The sequence below is a fragment of the Cupressus sempervirens genome, chromosome 1 (genome assembly GCF_028749045.1).
Source record: "Cupressus sempervirens isolate cs-2001-9-10 chromosome 1, ASM2874904v1, whole genome shotgun sequence".
Taxonomy (NCBI): domain Eukaryota; kingdom Viridiplantae; phylum Streptophyta; class Pinopsida; order Cupressales; family Cupressaceae; genus Cupressus; species Cupressus sempervirens.
In genome coordinates, this window is record NC_143118.1 from 320,236,268 (window position 1) to 320,257,748 (window position 21,481).

Sequence of the window (21,481 nt, forward strand, 5' to 3'; positions counted from 1 at the left end):
ATTAATAATTAGTTAAGTTCACTTTAGCATGTGAAAGTTGGCATTGTTGTTTTGTGCACATATGCGATAACTTAAATTACAAGTTGTTGCATATATCCTCCAAGATTGGCAAAGAACCAAAAAGCTCCAACAATGCTATAAAGAGTGCCACAAAAAACTAGAACATCAACTAATCTCTACACTTCTTTCAAAAGCCAACAGAAACTAATATTAGGTTCTCCCATAATGTCGAAGTCTCTAATCCCTAGCAATTAGCCTACATGAACCAAGGAATAAGCTAATGATCATAACAATTGACCAAGTCCGAGAAGGAGACATAACATTCATCATACCTTGCAAGACCTATAGTGTACCTAGGGTGCCTAAGAAGGACCATGGGCGAATCCTAGGTGACCCCAATACACCCCAAACCAAAAAAGAAAAAAATCATTACTTAAAAGTGTTATATAAACCAAAATGTGTTTAATGTCACTTGAATGGAATGCATTACCCTCAACCCCATTGCGGTCACTACTTCTTGCCCCTGGTACTTATTGCAATCTCTTGTCAAATATGAAACTTGATTGCAACGAGAGGGTTGAGAGTGAAGACTAAAATTAACAACTTAGACAACAATCTTTATCAATATAATAATATCATTTATCAATGATGAAGTTTCAATGCCATTATTATTATATATAATACCATTATATGATACATCAAATGTATTGCAATTTTGTATACATTTAAATTTATTTACACAAACACACATCTTATAGGCATACCATAGCTAAGGAAAGAAAAAGGTGTATTAACAAACCAAAACCCTAGAACATGTACTCATCCCTATAGCAAAGCTAGAAATTAGGTTTTAATTACAATATAAATACTCTATAATAACTCTTCATTACCCAAAAGACAAATTTACCCATTTCTCTTGCTTTCTGACTATCTCTTATTTATAATAACTTTAATAATTTTCCAAAAAATGTCACTTCTAATTTCCAAAGATCCTAGGCTCAGATATGGATCAGACTTGACTTGTGACATGTGACTTGGCAAAAAAACTCAGCAAAGTGAAAAAACCAAAGAAATTTACAAATTTCTAAGGATTTAAAAATTGTTTGATGCACCTATTATTGAATAAATCTTAAGGACACAATAACATCATCAAATAGAAGCTAATTTGACTGCATACATAAACATACATCCATCACATTAGTGCAAATGCAAATCGTAGTTGAAGAAATACTAAACTTAGATATATTAATTAAAAAATTATAAATATTGTCAAATGTATATAAAACTCGCGGACTATGAAATCCATGACATAACCTGTTCCAAATAATTGTGAAAACATAAACAAGTTTATGGCTTTAGCTCAGCCTCAGCCTCAAACGAGCCTACATCCCTCCTACAAAGGCATCTAAGGTAGGTCCTGGACGAGTGAACAGCCATAGTTTGTACATGTTAAACACCACTTTAACTAACATTAGCTATGCTTGTGTCCAATCATGCTCCATCCTCCTTTGCCATGGTTATAGTCTCAACCTCTTTATCCGCTTGGTTAATCCACTCGAGGTCCTCATCAGTAAAGATAGGATCAGTAGACTTAGTGACCGACTCGAATTCTAAATTGACCTTATCTAGCATGATCAAGCTATAGTAGTAGTCCAAAGTTTGTTTCAATCTAAGGTGAAGGTTGTAATGAACAAATACTAGATTATTCAACCTCTTTGCTAACAATTTATTCCAACTTTTCAAGTGAATGTGCTCAAACATACTCCTATTGCATTTATAACCCGAAGCATTGCATGCCTAGCTTAATATGTGGATGGTAAATCTCTAAAGGATTGGAGCTTTAGGCCTAAACATTTTCCACCATTCTATCATAAATAAGGAAAAAGAAGAACAAACAATTAGTCTCATTTCCAACTTTAAGACTAAATTATAAAATCAAAGTATGCACTTAAAAATGTATTTACCTGGCAGACATGTTGTGCGAGAAACTTTGCAAATTTGATACCGAACAACTCCCATGTTGCATTATCAAATGCCTCTATCTCATGCAATGTAGTTCTATCACCAAAAGACATTTGTTGTACCACTGAATAGAGCCCACCAAGAACTTCCTCATCTACATTGAAATCATGGCTAATGCCAAATTAAGGTAATAAGCGACCCTATAGATGGGCCTATGAAGTTGGAGATGTCATCTCTTATCAATTATCATCGAAATGGTCAAATATGCATGCTCATGTCCTCCATATAAAGATTTGATGGCCTCACTGGCCCTATCCATGCCCCCATAGATGTAGCCAATCTGACTTCTCCCAAACAACTCATAGGCAAACTACCAGGGGCTTAGTGATCTGCAAATATTTGAAATAGTGATATTTAATTGTGCATGAAAATAAGAAAAATTGCAAATTTGCAAACGAAAGAAAAACATGCATATAAATTAAAAGTAAATACTAAATATTAAACTGTAATACAAAAACATAATAAAGATTTTAGAATTTATAAAAGATTAACTTTATATCTCTACACAACAGGTCCAACACCTGCCTCATCAAAAATGTGATCTCCCACATCCATCCCAATGGTTGTAGCATAGCATGAGCAATTCCACTCGTCACTAACAAACATGCACCTTAAAGCTGCCCTTGATTGCATCAAGTATTTTAATGTCATAAAAATTTTAGCAAATCTTGCAATACCAAGACGAGCCAACTCCTTTTGCTCTATATATTACCTCATTATGCTTAGGCTCAATGCATGATTGTTGATAGATTTGCAAATGTTTCTAGCCTTAACAACACATGTTTTGACCCATTCAAGCTTACCAATATAATCCAAAATGGGGTCAAGGCAATGAGCTGCACATGGAGACCAAAAAAAATTTGGTTGCATCTCCATCAAAAATCTACTTGCAACAACATAACTAGTTGCACTGTCCATCAACACTTCATTCTTTTCCCACCTCATGTATGGCATCCTAAATAACCTCACATAAGTATGTGGAATTTTTCACATGTGAGTTAGCATCAACGGACCTAAGAAACAAAGGTATATCCTAAAAGTAAAGCAAAATAATGATCAATCAATAAATCATGAATTACAAAATTCAAATTTTAATCAATAAATCAAGTTCAAAATATTCAATGCATTTAAAGAAGAATGACCAATCACCTCTATAGGAAACAAGAAAATTTAGGAGTGTCTTATCGGTCCAACCATTTGTCATGATAGTGCAACTCTTTTTGTTCCAAGACACTCATTGGTCCTCTAATTCAAATTTTATATCTTCAGCTATTTCTAACAAAATTGGACCACTTAACATCAATAGGGGTTTTAAACCCCGCCACAAAAATGGTAATGCATCCATCTATCATGCCTTGCCAGTAAGGAGATCTATCACAAATAGATTAAATAAGTGCATGATAAAATTAGAACAATTCATTAAAAAAACTTAAGTTCAAACTATAAATTTTCAATATAAAAAAAAATGAAAAAGAATTACCTAGCTACAACAAATGGAATGTTGCAAAAGTACCAAAACTTGCAAACAAAAAATTTGCAACATCATGGACCTCATTGTTCCAAGGCATGCTCTCGAGCAAGAGTTGTGAAATAGGAGTAGAGCATGACACATAAAAGTTATCCTTCCAAAATTTTCAAACTCTAGTAGCAAATCTAACAATTCCACTAGGATAAAAAGTAGAAGCACTAGCACTACGACAAAATGGAGGCATGGAAGAACCCTCTCCAACACAACCTACCAATGTAGAACTAAAACCAGTATTAACTAGCTTGTACCTGTGCCTATGTTTTGTTTCATATAATTCTACAAATGATGAACATTTAGCTAACATGCATGAACAACCTTGAGAGGTGCTAATTTGTTGAGTGTCATGTCCATGTATCCTGGCAATATGGTATTTAAAACTATTGATGTCACCATAATAATTTCTTTACAAAGTGTACATTTCACTTGCAATCTTGTTCTACCAAGAAATGCTTTGGTATATTGTCAAACCATGTCCCTTTGATCCACTTTCTTAGGTTTAGGTTTAGTTGTCGAATTAGAAGTAGGCATTAGGGTACACAAATGTTTTTAAAACATCGAGGGTACTACTAAAAAACAATTTTTCAACAAAACCACCATTTGGGCATTGTGTTTTATAAACTAATACAAAAAAATAAGGTTTGTCACCCAAAAAAAGATTGGTTTTAGAAAATAGAAAAAAAAAATCCATAAAATTTAGCATTTACCTCTTTGAAATGAGATGAGAGCTCTTTGCAACTGCTGCTATGGACTCTTTTATGCAGTAAGTACAAGTATGACACAGTCCCAATGTGATTTGTGGAGTATTTTTAGCTCTTCCTGCCTTCTAGTTGCACTTCTATGGATTCTTATATTTCTTCTAATTTCAAACTTCTTGTCAATACAATCAAATGAAATGCTTATTAGGGTTTCTAGAAAGAAATTGAAGAAAAACAATAACTTAAAACATTCTAATTTTATGTTTTTTTTACAAACTATGTCAGCCGAGCCCTGTCATCAAGACTCAACGAGTCACGCAGTTACTCGTGACTCACTATGACTCAACAAGTCACATCCCAGCCTTGGTCAAGTCTGAGTCTGTGTCCCTATGATTTGGCCAATGCTACCTAGATCATGACTCACTAAGTCATCACCTCCAAGAACTCTACTAATTTCAAGTAAAAGGAATAGAGAATCCATAAAATATCAATTTTGAGGAAGTTGCAACACTTAAGCATAAAAGGCAAACTTGTCAATTTCCTACCAACTATTATGAATGTTGAATCTTATTGTACTAGGAAATATTCTTTATTTAGATTCTAGAAAGATCAGAAATTGGAAACCATCATTTTGGACAATCTGTCAAATTATCAGTTGTTACATATTGAAAATTTTTGTGAGCTAGAAAGAAATCCTACTGGAACTCCTTTTGGATGATTATTTATTTGCATTATACTTTTCTCTGTTTTTTATTTAAACTCAAATAATCTAGACAAGAAAAATATCCCAACTAAAAAAGACTTATATTGTCAAAAAAAAATCAGACTCGAGCAATTCCAGAAGATGCCTTGCAATTGAGTCTCCATAAGAACAAAAATATACAAAGCCCCAAACCTCATAGAAGGTCAATGAATGAATCGCTGCCATCCGTGCCTTCACCCATAAATCTGAAGATTCCATGCATTTTAAAGTTGAAACCTCCCATAAAAGTTCAAACACCCTTTTTGACACTTCTGGATGAGCTGCTGCATCCACAGACCCCCAACGGAGCAGAAGACACAAACTGCACATATACAAAATAAATGTGAGATCCTACCCAATATTCTTGTATGCATTCACCACTAAATACTTTGATATACAACAACTATATCAAAGCTGTAATTTATGAATTGCAAGTTGTGATTCAAAAAGTGAAGCAAAATAATCAATAAAAATGAGATGTTATCTTTTGTAATGGCATATCGCCAAGATAAACATGCCTAAGACGATTTATGCAGAGGTTGAAATTTATCTTGATGCCTTTGAAGGTCTCTAGGTGTTCAAGTGTATTGTTTGATCCCAAAATTAACAAAAAAGGATTCATATAGGCTTGATGTTACATAATTCATTAAATTATTTTACTTTTACCATATTCAATATCAATATGGTTATAATAAAATGATATTCAAACAAGGCAATGCTAGCACAAACATTACGACACTAGTTTGATTGCAATACATGATAGCTTTAGTCATTTCCCTTTGGAATAAATTAATAGACAAGTAAATAGAAAACCAATATGCATAAATTGTTAACACCATTCCTAAAGTTCATGTTGAAATAGGCATTCCAAAAGTTGTCAATCATTCTCGCTATACAGATTCCGAAATATAGCATTCCAAAAACCTAGTCAATGCTCAAAATGAGTCCAATGCTTACCAGAAAAGCATCTCTACATCATAAGATGCACTTTGAGCTAGATTATTTAGTGGTATGGCTAACTCTAGACCATACAAATACTAACATTGAGATGAAATGATTGGCATTAACTTGTTCTCAAAGAAGGAATGCACAAAGTCTATGAGAATTTTATGACAAAAACTATACATATATTCTTGTATTTGTTATTGAATTGAGATGTTACATTAGCAGCTAAAACTTACAGCATAAGTTACTTTTACATTGTAGATTGTAACATACAGGTTCTGAAATATAGCATTCCAAAAACCTAGTTAATGCTTACTAGCTTATCCCTACATCATAAGATGCACTTTAAGCTAGATAATTGAGCAGTATGGCCAATTCTTAGACCATAAAATACTAACATTTAGATGAAATGATTGGCATTAACCTGTGCTTAAGAAGGAAAGAAAAAAGTTTATGAGAATTTTATGACAAAAATTGTATGTATATTCTTGTATTTGTTATTGAATTGAAATCTTACATTAGCAGCTACAACTTACTTCATAAGTTACTTTTACATTGTAGATTATAACTCGCCATAATTAACATTTATCCCAACATCATGGTCCTATTTCTTCCTAACAAGGCAACCTAGCTTCCTCTTATCAACAATCTTCTCCTCTCCAACCACCTCTCTACTCATAAGATGTAATGTCCCCTTTTTCTGGGACATTATAATTCTTTGTGGCCAGCTCACTTCACCTAGGCTTTAGGGGCGAAAAGGTTCTATACGGGGTTCAGTTCGAGATTTGGCCTAGACATTTCCAGTTCCAGACCCATCGGAGCAGTTTTGGCAGGTTGTCCAAATACTTACTATTTTTAGTAAGTAAACAGAGCTCAGTATTCTTGATATTCCAGTGTTGATTTGGAAGCGTCTCGCCAAGAGCTTTCCAACGAGCCATTGCACATGCTTATCCGAGTTCATTTGATCAGTTATTTTAATGCCTGATGATTATGTGGGTTTTGACTAAGTGACTATTAAAATTCATTTAATGTGTCACTTTATTTTTAAAAAGGTACTACGTCACTTAAGTGACTAAAGGACAAAAAAGGTGTTTTATCCCACATTGCCTACAAGAGCGTGCATCACATTGGGAAAAGTGATAAAAGGTACCACAAGCTTCACATGAGAGGATATATGAAGATTATATTATTGAAAACAAATATTAATCTGGGAGCTGGAAACAGTTGCTGGTTATTTCTTTGAGGACGCAAACCCTTGAAGAAACCTTGAAGGTTGGACACAAACCTAGCCTTCTTTCAGGTTCTATCTATATTGCCAATCTGACTGTTATTTCTGTTTGTAAGATTGGTTATTCTGAATTGTTGCACGTTATTGTATTGCTGTTGTATAATACAGTAATGCATTTTGGGTTATTTGTATTAATCTGCTGGTTTAAGTCTGGATATTGGAGGAAATAAACACATTTTTTTTTGGGGTTTTCTCGTTTGTATATCTGCTGGTTATATATCAGTTTAAGTTCTGAAATTTGCATCAAATACTGGATTACTGTTCAGATTTAAAATTTGTAAGTTTTGATTGAGGGTTTTAGTGAATATCCGAAAAGGGATATTACAGTGGTATCAGAGCCAAAGGTCTTGCCAGCCTGTTAGGTTCAATAACAGTTGTATTTTTAACAGTTTGGAGAGATTTCTAGAAAGCTAGAAGCAGGACTGTGGAAGAAATATAGTTCACAAATTACAATTTGCTGCATATGAAATATTCTAATAGCAGTTTGGCCGTCTAAGAATGAAACGTGTGATGCATCGGAGAAAGATTTGGCAACGTTTCTGAAGATTTTATTTCTTGCTCATCGAAATTAATCTAGAGAAACCATTTTAACAGCTCTGTGCATAGCGGGCAGTTTTTTTATATATTTTGTGTGTTTGATATATTCAGTGGACAATGGTATTGGGCGAATTAATTAAGAAGGAAATCCAAAAGAGCCACTGGTTTTGTATTACTTCATGAACGCCATTTTTTTTGGACACTACTGTGCCGTAGTTATTTACAAATCAGTTTGAGTTAGTTGCGCGCAATGAACATTACCTCTACGCAGTTGGTTATACCTGATTGAGGTCGCAGTGAACTCATACGGCTGAGACAGTGTTTGCTGGAGATTGCATTGTGTTTAATCGTCCGATTGAATACCTTCTTGGGAAGGATTTTGTCATTACATGTCGGAAAGGATACGAAAAAGTTGAAGTCATGGTCTTATGGCATGAGACACGGCTTGCTACAGACATTAACGCTTTTCATATAATCTCCCCAGGACCACATCCGACAGCAAAGAGGAACTGCGAACTGGGTTATGTGCTTCCACGACTGGGTTAAAACCATAGAGCAATGGTCGCAAGTCATATCGTGTTTTTTCTATAGGAGATTGCTGCTCACCATTATATAACTATGCACGTTAATCCGCGAGGCTTGGGCAAATTATAACTCTGCGTCATATTAGACCATCATCTGCAGCACTGGAAGTTACTGATATTCATTGTCGGAGAAGGGAAAGGGATAATACAGCCTTTTTCTATTTCTAGACCAACACCATATTCCGCAAACTGGAGTAGCAATACAGACAGCGTACAACTAGTCTCAACGTGAGGGCTCCAATACTCACATCCGAGAGTGTGAGAACAATGCGTTCGAGAATAAGAGTAGGCCACACACAACAAGTAGCATCTGGTCATTTCTCACGCACAGTAACAACGTGTCGACTGATATAAGCAAGATTTGGACGGCAGATAGAAGGGTAGTCTCACCCAGAATATCAACGTCACATCATTTGGAGGTGGGTCATGGTTCAAAATCGTGAAGTATGTTCTAAAGACAATGTATCGGCTCCAACAGTCTTATAACTTCCCAATTTCTATCCATGGCACTGTATGATCAGGTCAAACTGGACGCATTTCATAGTAGCTTCATGTGATTTCAAATGCTATTCTGAGCAGGTTATGGTATCAGACTCTGCTTACAAATTTTCCATCAGCAGTGAATGTGTTTAAGGTTTACCACCTGCGAAAGTTTCCAACGTGGGGTGGTTATTACATGTTCCTGTGTCTGAAGGGGGACTCAAGCAAGGTCATTGGGCACATCTTGTTTGAGCATGGTAACAACTGAAGCTGGCAGATATAGAGAAGCAAATTAACCATTCTGGAGTAGGATATCACCATATAATTAAGATCGCAGGATAGCGAGTTGCGAGGAGAGAGTCGGTGCCTTTCCAAGGCACCAATATCAATCAAGCCCATTAACCCGGAGGTAATCACAGTTCGCATCTACTGGGAGAGAGATTCAACTTATGAATGGAATAACACATTCCAGATTTCTGAGTTCAATAATTTTCATTTGCATGAAACTTGCATATTATATAATGACTTTGTTTATCTCCAGTAGTGCGTGATTGTTGTAAATCTGTTAGTGGTGTATATTGTTATTGCCCCATCAGGAAACAGACCATACATATGATTTTATCATAGACTTCTAAGCACAGTGCATAACAAACTCGGGCAAGGTATTATAGTGCACAAGTAACAATTCCTCATTTAAAGTGCAAAGAGACATATATTAACAGCCGCAAGGGGTCTTAAGGAGTTTGGGCATTCTTACTTAATCATCAGTCGCGGTAGTTAGCTATATTTTGCAGACCTTTTATATTGGCTAACATCCTGAAATTTGTCTACAGCAGTCATAAGTATCACATACGGGAGTCGACATTTTGATGCGAGCTGGAAGGGAACTCACTGGGCATCATCATTATTGAAGTGTTCTTCCATTATTTCGGGCCTTCACAGCCCCACAAAAATCACCAGGCATATTAACATTGAAAGCACTAGCCACACATCAAAAGACTTCAGCAATTTGGTCTCAAACCTGGATGTCAATAGTTTATAGTAGGCTATAATAGCCATCCTCAGATATATTTACATCACAGGCCAACTTGTCAGGCCAACTCGTGGGTTGAACAAACCACCAAAGTGTAATCACGGGTTTGGAAGTTTTGCTAGGTAACGCCTTCATAGCTGCGTGGAACAATACAGGTGAAATACTGTATGTTAGAATATTGCTCTTTTCATCAGGATTATGTGTTTCAGCATTTTGTTATGCTCTGCTGAAGAAATTTGTTGAATAGCAGTTGAGAGAGTGCAAAAATTCAGATTGGGTCCATTGCAAGCACATGAAAAGCTACATGGCAGTGGAAGTGGGACGAGACTTCCAATTCGATACTAAAAACCAAGTAAGGAGGCTACACGATGATTATATCAAATTCCCGTCAAAGCTTCAGAAAGACTTACCCTTCATTAATTATGTGGACTTTCAGTTGGAACTGCAAAACAAGACAGATATGGGAAGAAACAAATACCTTGAATTGGCTCGAGATCTCCTTGCAGAGGATAGTTACAAAAATTTGCATAAGGACATTAATCAACTTGATAGTAGTACTAAAAAACAAGAGCAATCTTTGCATGATACTATTCAAAACAATAATAATGGCAACTCCCCTTCATATTCAGACAAGGAAAACACCAGCATTCTATTTGGCGACATGGAAATTAACTTGGATAAATTCTATGGTGATACTAAGCTGGAAATTGTGTCAAATATTGAGGAGGAGCGAAGGGACTGCAATGTGGACAAGATAGTTAATCCAACACACGTTGAGTTAGAAGATATATCTGAAACTATTGTTCCCCTAAGTGATGAGAAATCAGAAAATTCTTTGGAGAACAACCCATCCATGTTTGAAGGAGATGATCAAAAACCATTATCTTTCTTGGACTTATTGGATATGCTTTGGGTCAAAGAGGACAAACTTGTCCAAGTGTTGACAAGGATGGATGAAGTTTCTAATTTGGTTGAAGATCTCATGCGGAAGATTGTGATAGAAGAAAAGCATGGGAACGTTTCCAGTATCACAAGTTCTCTATTACATACTATCTTTGAAATGTTGAAAATGATTAAATTTGAGTACTTGCAGCTATTAATGGACAGGGATCTAGAAATAAAATTTGGAAGGGACAAGGAGAGTGAGGTAGATGAGTTATGTCTACAATTGAGCTTAACACATTATTCCATCCATGGAGCTGAAAATCAAACAAGTGGGACAGCCACTGATGGAGAAGATGACAGTGGTTCAAGAGCACAAGAAATCACGCAAATCATTGAAGGAATTCATAGAGTGGGTAGATGTGAAGGCAAGCAATGTGATTCAATCACGTTTTTCCCGTTTGAGACTATCTGTGGTGAGAAAAAATTTATGAATCAGCAAGTTGATAAGACTGAAAATTCTGATTTTTATGACAGCAGCTGTACATTTTTATAAGAGGACATGTTTAGTGATATAGCAAGTGAAGATAATTCAGAGTTTTCAAGTAATGGTGAACCTTCCTTTTATGAAGACCTTGACATGACTGAGAGTACTTATGGTGGAGTGGGAAGTTCAGATTTTTCCTTTGCATGTACTAAGGGATTTTTTAGCTTACCCGGAGTTTTATCACCTAGCTCTTATGAGACAGTCATGGGCTACTTGTTGACTGGTGATTTTACTTGTTGGTATATTCTAGCTATGAGTGGTTTGCCGATGTATAATGGTAGTATTTATGCTGATTCTATTTGGCTTTCAAGGGTTAATGAGTTATTTGCAGTTGAGTGGAGAGATCACACATTCCACATGAGGTACCTACATTTTTATTTCAGCAGGGTATTGAAGATAGTGTTAGCACTCATGATGTTGGTGATTCACCAATTGCTCTTTCATTTACCCAGGATCATGTTGATTGGGTGGTCGGGAATCCAGGTGTTACTAGTATTTTACTTCTAGCGGATTACGTAGTGTTGCTACACAGTCGCATGATTATGATCTGTGTGTTTCAGCCTTCTGACACATCAGAGCTCTAGAGATTTGGATTACTCCATTTCCACCAGGGTGATATACGGGTGGAGTCAGTTTGGCCGGATCTATCATTAACATCAGGACAGATATTACAGGAATGGTACAACGGTACAATGGTACAGATGTTACAGGAATTGATCAGTGGGTTTTCAGACAGCGCACGAGTTCTCGCTTGGGATCCAAGTGGAGCATCCCTATGTATTACTCTTTATCGGGGAGCTCGTTGGAGAGTTTGGTTGCTATCATTTTGGGGTGGATATTGGTATATTGTTGAGCTCCCATCTTCACTTGACAGTAGAGACTCGCAGGCTCACTCATGGAGTGAGACATTCACTCTGAATGAGTATCTTGGTACACAAGGCAGCAACAGATGGCAGTTGGTGACCCTTAATGGTGAGCCTTGGGATCCTGGCATTCAGTTATTTGGCACATTGATTCCTCTTGTACTGTTTCACCATTCTGGATTTGGGATGATGCATGCTGGGGTACATCGACTGAGGAGTAGAACCTCATTCTCGAGGCGAGTATGGGATCCTAGCATCTGATTTCTGCAGGTTTGAGCGGATTGCTTGGGGGCAAGCAATCTTTGAGAAGGGAGGCTTTGTAATGTCCCCTTTTTCTGGGACATTATAATTCTTTGTGGCCAGCTCACTTCGCCTAGGTTTCAGGGGCGAAAAGGTTCTGTACGGGGTTCAATTCGAGATTTAGCCTAGACATTTCCAGTTCCAGACCCATCAGAGCAGTTTTGGCAGGTTGTCCAAATACTTACTATTTTTAGTAAGTAAACAGAGCTCAGTATTCTTGATATTCCAGTGTTGATTTGGAAGTGTCTCGCCAAGAGCTTTCCAACGAGCCATTGCACGTAATTATCCGAGTTCGTTTGATCAGTTATTTTAATGCCTGATGATTATGTGGGTTTTGACTAAGTGACTATTAAAGTTCATTTAATGTGTCACTCTATTTTTAAATAGGTACTATGTCACTTAAGTGACTAAAGGACAAAAAAGGTGTTTTATCCCACATTGCCTACAAGAGCATGCATCACATTGGGAAAAGTGATAAAAAGTACCACAAGCTTCACATGAGAGGATATATGAAGATTATATTATTGAAAACAAATATTAATCTGGCCGCTGGAAACAGTTGCTGGTTATTTCTTTGAGGACACAAACCCTTGAAGAAACCTTGAAGGTTGGACGCAAACCTAGCCTTCTTTCAGGTTCTATCTATATTGCCAATCTGACTGTTATTTCTGTTTGTAAGATTGGTTATTCTGAATTGTTGCACGTTATTGTACTGCTGTTGTATAATACAGTAATGCATTTTGGGTTATTTGTATTAATCTGCTGGTTTATGTATAAGTCTGGATATTGGAGGAAATAAACACATTTTTTTGGGGGGTTTTCTCGTTCGTATATCTGCTGGTTATATATCAGTTTAAGTTCTGAAATTTGCACCAAATACTGGATTATTGTTCGGATTTAAAATTTGTAAGTTTTGATCGAGGGTTTTAGTGAATATCCGGAAAGGGATATTACATATGGATAGATGTGCATTACAATATTTTACACTACTATAGTGATTACTTCAGCTTTGGATGTTAAAGGTGATCCTAGTGGGAGTACCCTTCTTGGGCCTCAACACTCCTTTAGATCTTGTTAGATCTTGTATCTTCATAATGATTGATTATGGCATTAACGACATCACCGTTTCTAGTGTAGACAGTGTTACTCGTTGACTATTCCTTCACTCTTCTCTTTGCTCTTCAAAATTCTTCTTTTCTTAGTTCTTTATACATATTTCTTGAGAACTCGTTTCAGTACGCCCCTGCTGTTTGTATTCTCTGTCTTTGTATTTCTCCTTGGTGGAATGCTATATTATATATTGTCATCCATGGCCATCAATATGATTTCTTTCTTCTTACCCTTTTTTAGCTCTTTTTACATATTTCTTGACAACTTGTTTCAGTGGTCCCCTGCTGTTTGTATTCTTTGTCTATGTATATCTCCTTGGTGGAATTTTCAACACTGTATTATTTATTGACATCCATGGCCATTAATTTTTTTTCCTTTTTTTCTAGTAGGCTAACATTACTTCATATCTTATACTCCCCATTAAATATCCTGAGTGTTTTAATTCATATTTTTTAATGAGATGGAAAACAAAAGAGATGCAGTAAAATTACTCTTCAGACTAAAAAGTGAAGTTCCCAATACAATAAAACTTGAAGTACAACTAGCAATATGCAATTGCAATATACAAACTTTATACTGTTTGTGTAGGTAATAGCATGTTCAAGTGGAATAAATATTAATTTCTTTCTTATGAGTTTGCTTGGTGTATAAGGCCAAAATATTTTTTCAACACAAGGCAGGGGATTTTAGCTATGTTGATTGTAAATCTGACCCTAGCTTTTTCTAGGCATGCATGTACAAGGGAGGTGGAAGGGACACAAGGATTGCTTGACGGTGTTTCTCACGCATCCCCCTTTTTTTAAAAGAAATTAAGCCTTCCCAAGGATGTAGAAAGTAAAAGTGGACAAATAGGGGATGATTGGTCCACTCTAATGGCTATAGCACCAATTTTTAAAAGAAAATCCTCCAACTAAAAAACATGAGATTTTTTACTGTTATTTGGGAGGCCCAATAGCACCTTTAACACTAAAATAACATAAGGAGGCCTATGTTAAATCCTTATATCTTGATAATAGCAATGTTCTGATATTCTCAATCGGACAGATCCGATATGCATATAAGTTTCTTTGTATTTGCCTCACGATAAATACATCTCCAAGCAACATGATCGACGTCTTATGAGGTATACTTATATGCCTCTTAAGATAACTATTGTAGTTGATTCTAATTAACTATTAGTTAACTGGTAAAGGCCGTCGATTTGCTATGAGAAAGGGATTAATTCATGGAGGGCTGACCTAGAAGGGACGTGTCTTTTGGAAAGACAAGACCCTTGGTCTATGTATAAATAGGAACATATTTGTGGATAGAAGACACAAAATTACCAAAGTCTGTTCTTCTAGCAATCTGCTCCAAAGGACTTAGATAAGAGATAAAATTATAATTTCCAAAATTCATTTCAGATTTCCTGAACAATAACATTTAGCCCAGAATTGAAGGAGATCGATTTTCAGCAAGACCTAAATCATTATTTCAGTATTGATTGATCAAAATTTGTAGAAACTTTACATGGTATCAGAGCTCTGTTACTCGAACTTAGGCTCTGCAAATTGACAATCAGACTTTATATATCTAGCAACATCTTTCTATCTTCAATGGCAAGCACAATCAGACCCAGGGACAGGTTTGATGGGAAAGAACATTTTGTTGCTTGGAAATTCAGAATTATGATGATTCTTCAAGACAATGATGTGAAACAGTTTCTTGATTCAGCATCCAAGCAACCTGTTGTTGAACCTAATAAAACTATCTGGAGTAAAGGAAACAAGAAAGCCATGTCATATTAGATGGAGTAAAAAATGAAATAGTACCTATTGTAATGAAATATCAAACAGCATTTCATATGATGAATGTATTATCAAATGCATATAAGGTTAACAATGTGACTAGAACCCTTGCACTAAAAAGGCAACTAAATCATATACAGATAAAGGGAGAATCTATGAACTCTTACTTCCTAAGGGTGGCTAGCCTAAGAAACGAACTTGCAAGTATAGGGACCATAATTGAAGACAAGGAACTAACACTTATGGCTATAGATGGGTTACCATATTCATGGGAAACATTCTCACAAGGAGTAAGTGCTAAAAACAATCTTCCAGACTTTAATAGACTTAAAGGAGATTGCCTGCAAGAAGAAACTAGGAAACTTAAGAAAGGAGGAAGATTAAAAATTGAAGATGAAGAACTTCATGTTCTCAATACAAATTCCTATAAAGGTGAGAAGAAGCACTTCAAGAAGAAAAAGGGTAATCAAAGAAATGACAAACCTAAGATCTATCCAAAATAAAATGCTTCATAGATTCTACTCTTTACAGATAGATGATTGGGTCCCTTATGTACTTGGTAAATACAAGACCTAATATTTGCTATGTTGTTAATGCCTTAAGTTAGTTTATGTGTGAGCCAAAGGAGATTCACCTAGTTGTTGTCAAACACATTATGAGATACTTAAAAGGCACTCTTAACCTTGGGCTCAAGTATGAGAAAGTTGACTTGGACCTACATGGGTACACAGACTCAGATTGCGCAGAAAATTGGTCAAAGATGAGATCAAGTTAGATTAATCATTATAATCACCTATAAGGTCGGCAAGAGATAGTGGAGTGGATGAGCTAGATTCTCATTGTAGTCCATTGTAGTCTTCTAGCACAAGATTCTCATTGATGCAAATTTTAAAAAAGTCATTTGAAGCTAGCTGAAATACTATATCAGTCATACGTTCCTTGCATGTGAATTGTTTGATGAAATTCCTTGAGCTTTCATCAGCATTTTTGAGAGCAGATTTGAGGAGGGTTGTTACAGTGGTATCAGAGCTTACTTGCAAAGTGTTTGACGAAATGTCAAACAATTGAAGTATAAAGATTTTTGGTGTCTGAAGAAGTTATAACCTATTGGGGTTATTACAGTGGTATCAAAGCGGTTTCCTGCCAACCTGTGGAGGTCTTATTGGGAATTTGGATTAGCCAGATAAAGAGAAAAATGTTTGACAAAATGAATGCCGGTCCAGATCAGGGAAAGGAAAGATTCTTACAATTATTAGACACCTTAGCACAGGGGCAGCGATCAGCAGAGCAAAGAGCACAGGAACAGAGTCAGAGATTTGAGCTTATGATGCAGATGATGGCTTGTCAAATGCGGTTGAATGCTAGTGTGGGTGGAGGAAATAATCAGAATGGTAATAATCAGGATGGGGCACATAATGGAGGCGAACAAGTTGGGAACAATTTCGATCATGCACCCCAGCAAACTAGGACAGTGAGTTCGCGGCTCATGATTCCCATATTTCCTCCTAGAGCTCCAGAGCAGCCCGTACCAGAGCCCCAGATCACTGATATACAGGACCAGCTGAGGAGAGATTGGGAAACCGGAGGTCCAGATTTTACTGCTGCAATCACCTTTAGGGAGTATATAGATGTGCGGATGAAGCATATGCCACGTGGACATGACAGGAACCAGAGCTATGAGCTACAGAAGAAAGTAGGGAAACTTCAGTTACCATATTATGATGGCTCGGGGAAGTCTACAACAAAAGCTTGGGTTCAAAAGCTTGACACGTACTTTCAAATGAACCCTATGCCTGAGGAAGAAGCTATTAAGTATGCAGCAATTCACTTGGATGGGTTAGCACACAAGTGGTGGCATCATGGTATGGTTACTATGGGTCATGCACACATTACCTCATATGTGGAGTTTAAGGAGAGACCGATTGAACGTTTTGATAGGCCTAAGGATCGTACCTTCCCTATGAAAGGAAGACACTTGTATGAGGAGTTTAACAGACATACTGATTCGATACAGGGACACATTAGCACATCTTCAGGTAATGGTTTATCTGCATCATCTTCACAGGTAGAAGGGGTTACAGATGTTGTGCAGGTTGAGCCAGTAATATCAGAAGGTGATATCACAAGTACACCGAATTGTGTGATTAACACAGATAGTGATTCCAGTACAGTTGGGCTAGATGAAGTTACAGCAGTTGAGGATATCGTCATGTTTGAGGATAGTACAGTTGATCAGAAAGTGAGCATTCAGGACTTTGCAGAAAATGAGTATCAGGCAAAGTTGGATGCTTCTTCACATGAGATAGAGGCTAGTAGCTCTTTACTTGGTTTGGCAAGCCAGCTAAAGACAAGGGACAAGAATATTGTCACGACTTTATCTCATCATGACAGGATACATGGATTGATTGAGAATCACATTTGGATGATTCAACTGCAGGAGAGACAAAAAGGAGTCACAACAGGTTCTTCTTGTGACGACTTACAACAGATCAAGGAAGATGCAGTGAAGAAGGAGGAGAAGGAGGTTGACCAGCTTTTTCATGAGCTAGAGGATACTCGAAATTCCTTGGTGTGTACTCGATTGGCTCTCCAAGATTCTAAGAGACACGTGGACGAGCTTTGTCTTGAGGTGAGTTCAGTTTGGGAGTTAGTGTGTATAGCAAGGACTCAGTTTTCTTTTACAGTCGGGTCACATGATGATGATATGAGTATGTTTAGCATTCAGACTCCGGATTCAGAGATTGTAGACAGGTCCGTGAAGTCAGTTGGTATTGTTCACATTACTCAGGTGAGAAGTTTACTTGAATTGCCAGCTGGTTTCCATTCATGGATTAGATGTTGGGATCCTTATCTTAGTACTTGGGATCATTTTGACCAGAGATATCTATCATTCCTTGGTAGTACTAGTAGTATCTGTTGCACCATCATGGACTTGATTAGTAGTTTGCCAGGTGTAGTTCTCATCCATGCTAGCAGCTTGTTTGATGCTAGAATTAGTTTTTGCACACCTGTGTTGGGCATTGTTCATATATCCAGTCGACCATTCTTGTTGGAATGGGTTGATGATCTCTCAGATATGACAGAGTTTACAAAAGAGTCCCAAGATCTGAGTATTACAGATGATAGCTATTCTGAGGTTACTCCTTTGGACAGTGTACCAGGGATAGAGTATAGGAGTTCGACCAGTCGGCACAATCATGTGTCTAGTTAGCTGAGAGTTGGCAAGCGAGACATTTCTATCGCTTGCGAGCATTTCGATGCTGCTCGTCAGTTGTTAGCAATTTATGGATGGGGTTCTCCTACTAGTGATGAGCAGGGAGGCAGTTATCTTTCTTTGACAAAGATCCACTCTTCATGGGAGGCTATCCGGATTTTGAGACAGAATTATATGCAGTTGGTAGCCGACAGAGATTATCTTATGGAGTGGGGCACTATGGCATATGACGCATTATTGGTCAAGGAAGATGAGGTGAGTGAGCTTACTCAGCAGCTCAAGATGACTTCTGAGTTTCTTGAGAGCACACAATTGGCTTTCGAGGAGTCACAATTTCATTTGGCTAAGGTGACCATGGAGTTAGAGCGACTGCAGTCTTTACCAGATTCTGTACAGTCACAAGTTGTGGTGTCTGGTGATCCGAGGATGTCCATGGTCGAGATTGTCAGAGACAGTGGAGACGGGGATGCATCCATCCTTGATACTAACATTGGCATATCGGGTTCGTTCTCACTAGAGTCAGGTTCAGTTGAGTTGGGTGTTGCAACAGATTGTTGTGGTATGCCTGACATGGTGGTGGCCTCTAGTACTGATGGCACGGAGACTAGAGATGTTGTATCAAAGATCATGTGTGATGTTGGTGAGCCGGTAGTTGGCATGGTTCCTGCTAGTGATACTACTCCCTTGGCGATGTCTTCGAAGGTAGTAGTCAGTTCCAGCTTGGTTAGTGATCGATTGCAGTTAGTTTCATCTGGGTTGCAGTATGAGCCACTGACTAAGATTGGCGCATTCTATCGGCATTACACTGTGAGGTATGCTCATCAATTTACCTTTGATGACCATGTTGATGAGATGATGATATGGAGATATACTTTGATTCCTAGTGCTTGTCATCAGTTATGGGATGGTTTGATGCCACAGGATGAGAGTTTTGATGGGCATGACATGTCAATAGGTTCTGCGGTTGATAGCTTGATAATACATGAATTAGAGCAGGAGTTTGGGAGTGATGCTTCAGCGGTTGTTGTTATTGATTCTACTCCTTTGGTTATGACATCTCCTGACTTAGCTGGTGATCAGTCACAGTGGGTTGTATCACTTGTTCACGGTGAGCTGTTGACTGGGGTTGGTTCTTTTTATCAGCATTATACTGCAGGGTATTTACATCAGTTAGCATTTGATCCTTGTGTTGAGGAGTTGGTGGCAGGCAAATTTGGTTTGGGTTCCATTTCTTGCTGTTTATCTTGTGATGTCTCATCAGCGGTGCATGGGAGTTATGGTTATGAGACAGTGGCCGGTGATCTGCAGAGTTGTGTTGACTGCAGGAGTTGTACAGTGTGTGGATTCTCCATACTTGGTACAGTTTCATTCGGGAGCATTCACCATTGTTGCAGAGTTGGATTATACATTCCGTACAGGCTACTGGAATGCGTTGATGGTATTTACTGTGTTGGCAGCTTGATTTGCCCACTTTACTTGGGTTCCGATGTTCTAAGAGTTTGTGTCTCGTGGGTTTCTGACTGTGGTAGTTGTGATTTTGGAGTTTGGTTGAGCTGTAATTGTCAATTTGATTATGGATTCCTCTTGGTTAATTTTCAGAGGTTGTTGCAGGAGCCTATGTTGACTGACAGCAGTATAGTTCATGACTACATTTGGGATCCAGGTGGATTGATTGGGTTGTTGTTTGACCATTGCTTGGGAAGAGCAATTTTGGGAAGGGCGGACTATAATGTCCCCTTTTTAGCATTTATAGCATGATGTTGTTGTTAGTCTATTACCCCACGGTCCCGTGGGTTAACCAGGACTTCAAAGGGGATCCTGAGGTTATTTGGCCTAGTCAAATTTAATTACAGGCCAAACGAAGTTCGTTTGTTGGGTTTTCGGAAAGACTTACTATTCTTAGTAAGCCAATAGGGGGATGCAGTGCCTTCAATTTTCAGTGACAGGATGAGATGCGTTTTGTTGGACTCTTTCTGATGAGCTATTATATGTGAGATTCCGAGTTTATTTGGTATATTATTTTAATGTTTGAAGTTACAACGGTAAAGTGACTATTTAAAATTAAATATTATAATGTTTCATAAAGTCACTTTATAAAAAAAAAAATCAAGAGTTCCCCTTTTGAGCACATACATGGACTTTGTAAAAGGAAAAAAAGAAGTAATATTAAAACTCATGTTTTATCCCACATTGGCAAGACGGAAGCGTGGAGCGAGGAAGGGATTAAAAGAAAGAGGATAGCCCTCATTTATGCACGCTTGGAAATATCAAATAAATTGGAAAATTTTCTGGAGATTATGTCTCAATAGTTTGGAGGACGAAATCCCTTCAAGCTGGGAATCTTGACGCCATTGAAAGATATGGTCTTGAGATTCAACATAGTAGCAGTCCGAAAAAGTGGAACAGAAAAAGCAGGTTGAAAAAGCGGGTACGAAAAAGCAGTCCGAAAAAAGCGGAACCGAAAAAGCAAGCTGAAAAAGCGGGTACGAAAAAGCAGTCCGAAAAAGCAGAACCGAAAAAAGCAGGCCGAAAAAGCAGTTCAAAAAAAGCAAAGCAGAAGGGGCAGCATAGAAGGAAATTATTACAGCCATCTACAACCAGGTTCTTTTGTTAGTATTGTTTTTTAGGGTGTTATAAGTTTTCAGCTGTAAGTGTGCATTATACCAGCATTATCATTTTGTAATCCATGTAAATGCCAAAGTCTTGGTCATATTTCATGAGCATTGTAATTTTCATTGCAATTAAGAAGATAATAGTTGCTGGTGTCATTTAAGTAATTTAATATCATTATTTATCAGCTAGTTAGTTTGCATACCAACTGTTTGTAAAAATGCCAGTTGGTTGTAGGTGTTCATTTCTCATGCTTAGATCATATATATGCACTGAATATTGTCAAAATTAGTAGCACACTTATGTTAGGTCAT

At 37.3% G+C, this 21,481-nt stretch overlaps 1 protein-coding gene across 2 annotated transcripts in view; it reads right to left on the reverse strand.

Moving 5' to 3' along the window:
* Positions 1 to 21,481, reverse strand: part of RST1 (ARM repeat superfamily protein) — a 334,110-nt gene that overhangs the window by 182,549 nt on the left and 130,080 nt on the right. For both annotated transcript variants that reach the window (XM_089823823.1, XM_089823825.1), the window contains exon 13: positions 5,141 to 5,309. In XM_089823823.1, the coding sequence (XP_089679949.1) occupies positions 5,141 to 5,309 (169 nt within the window). The remainder of the gene's footprint in view (positions 1 to 5,140; positions 5,310 to 21,481) is intronic.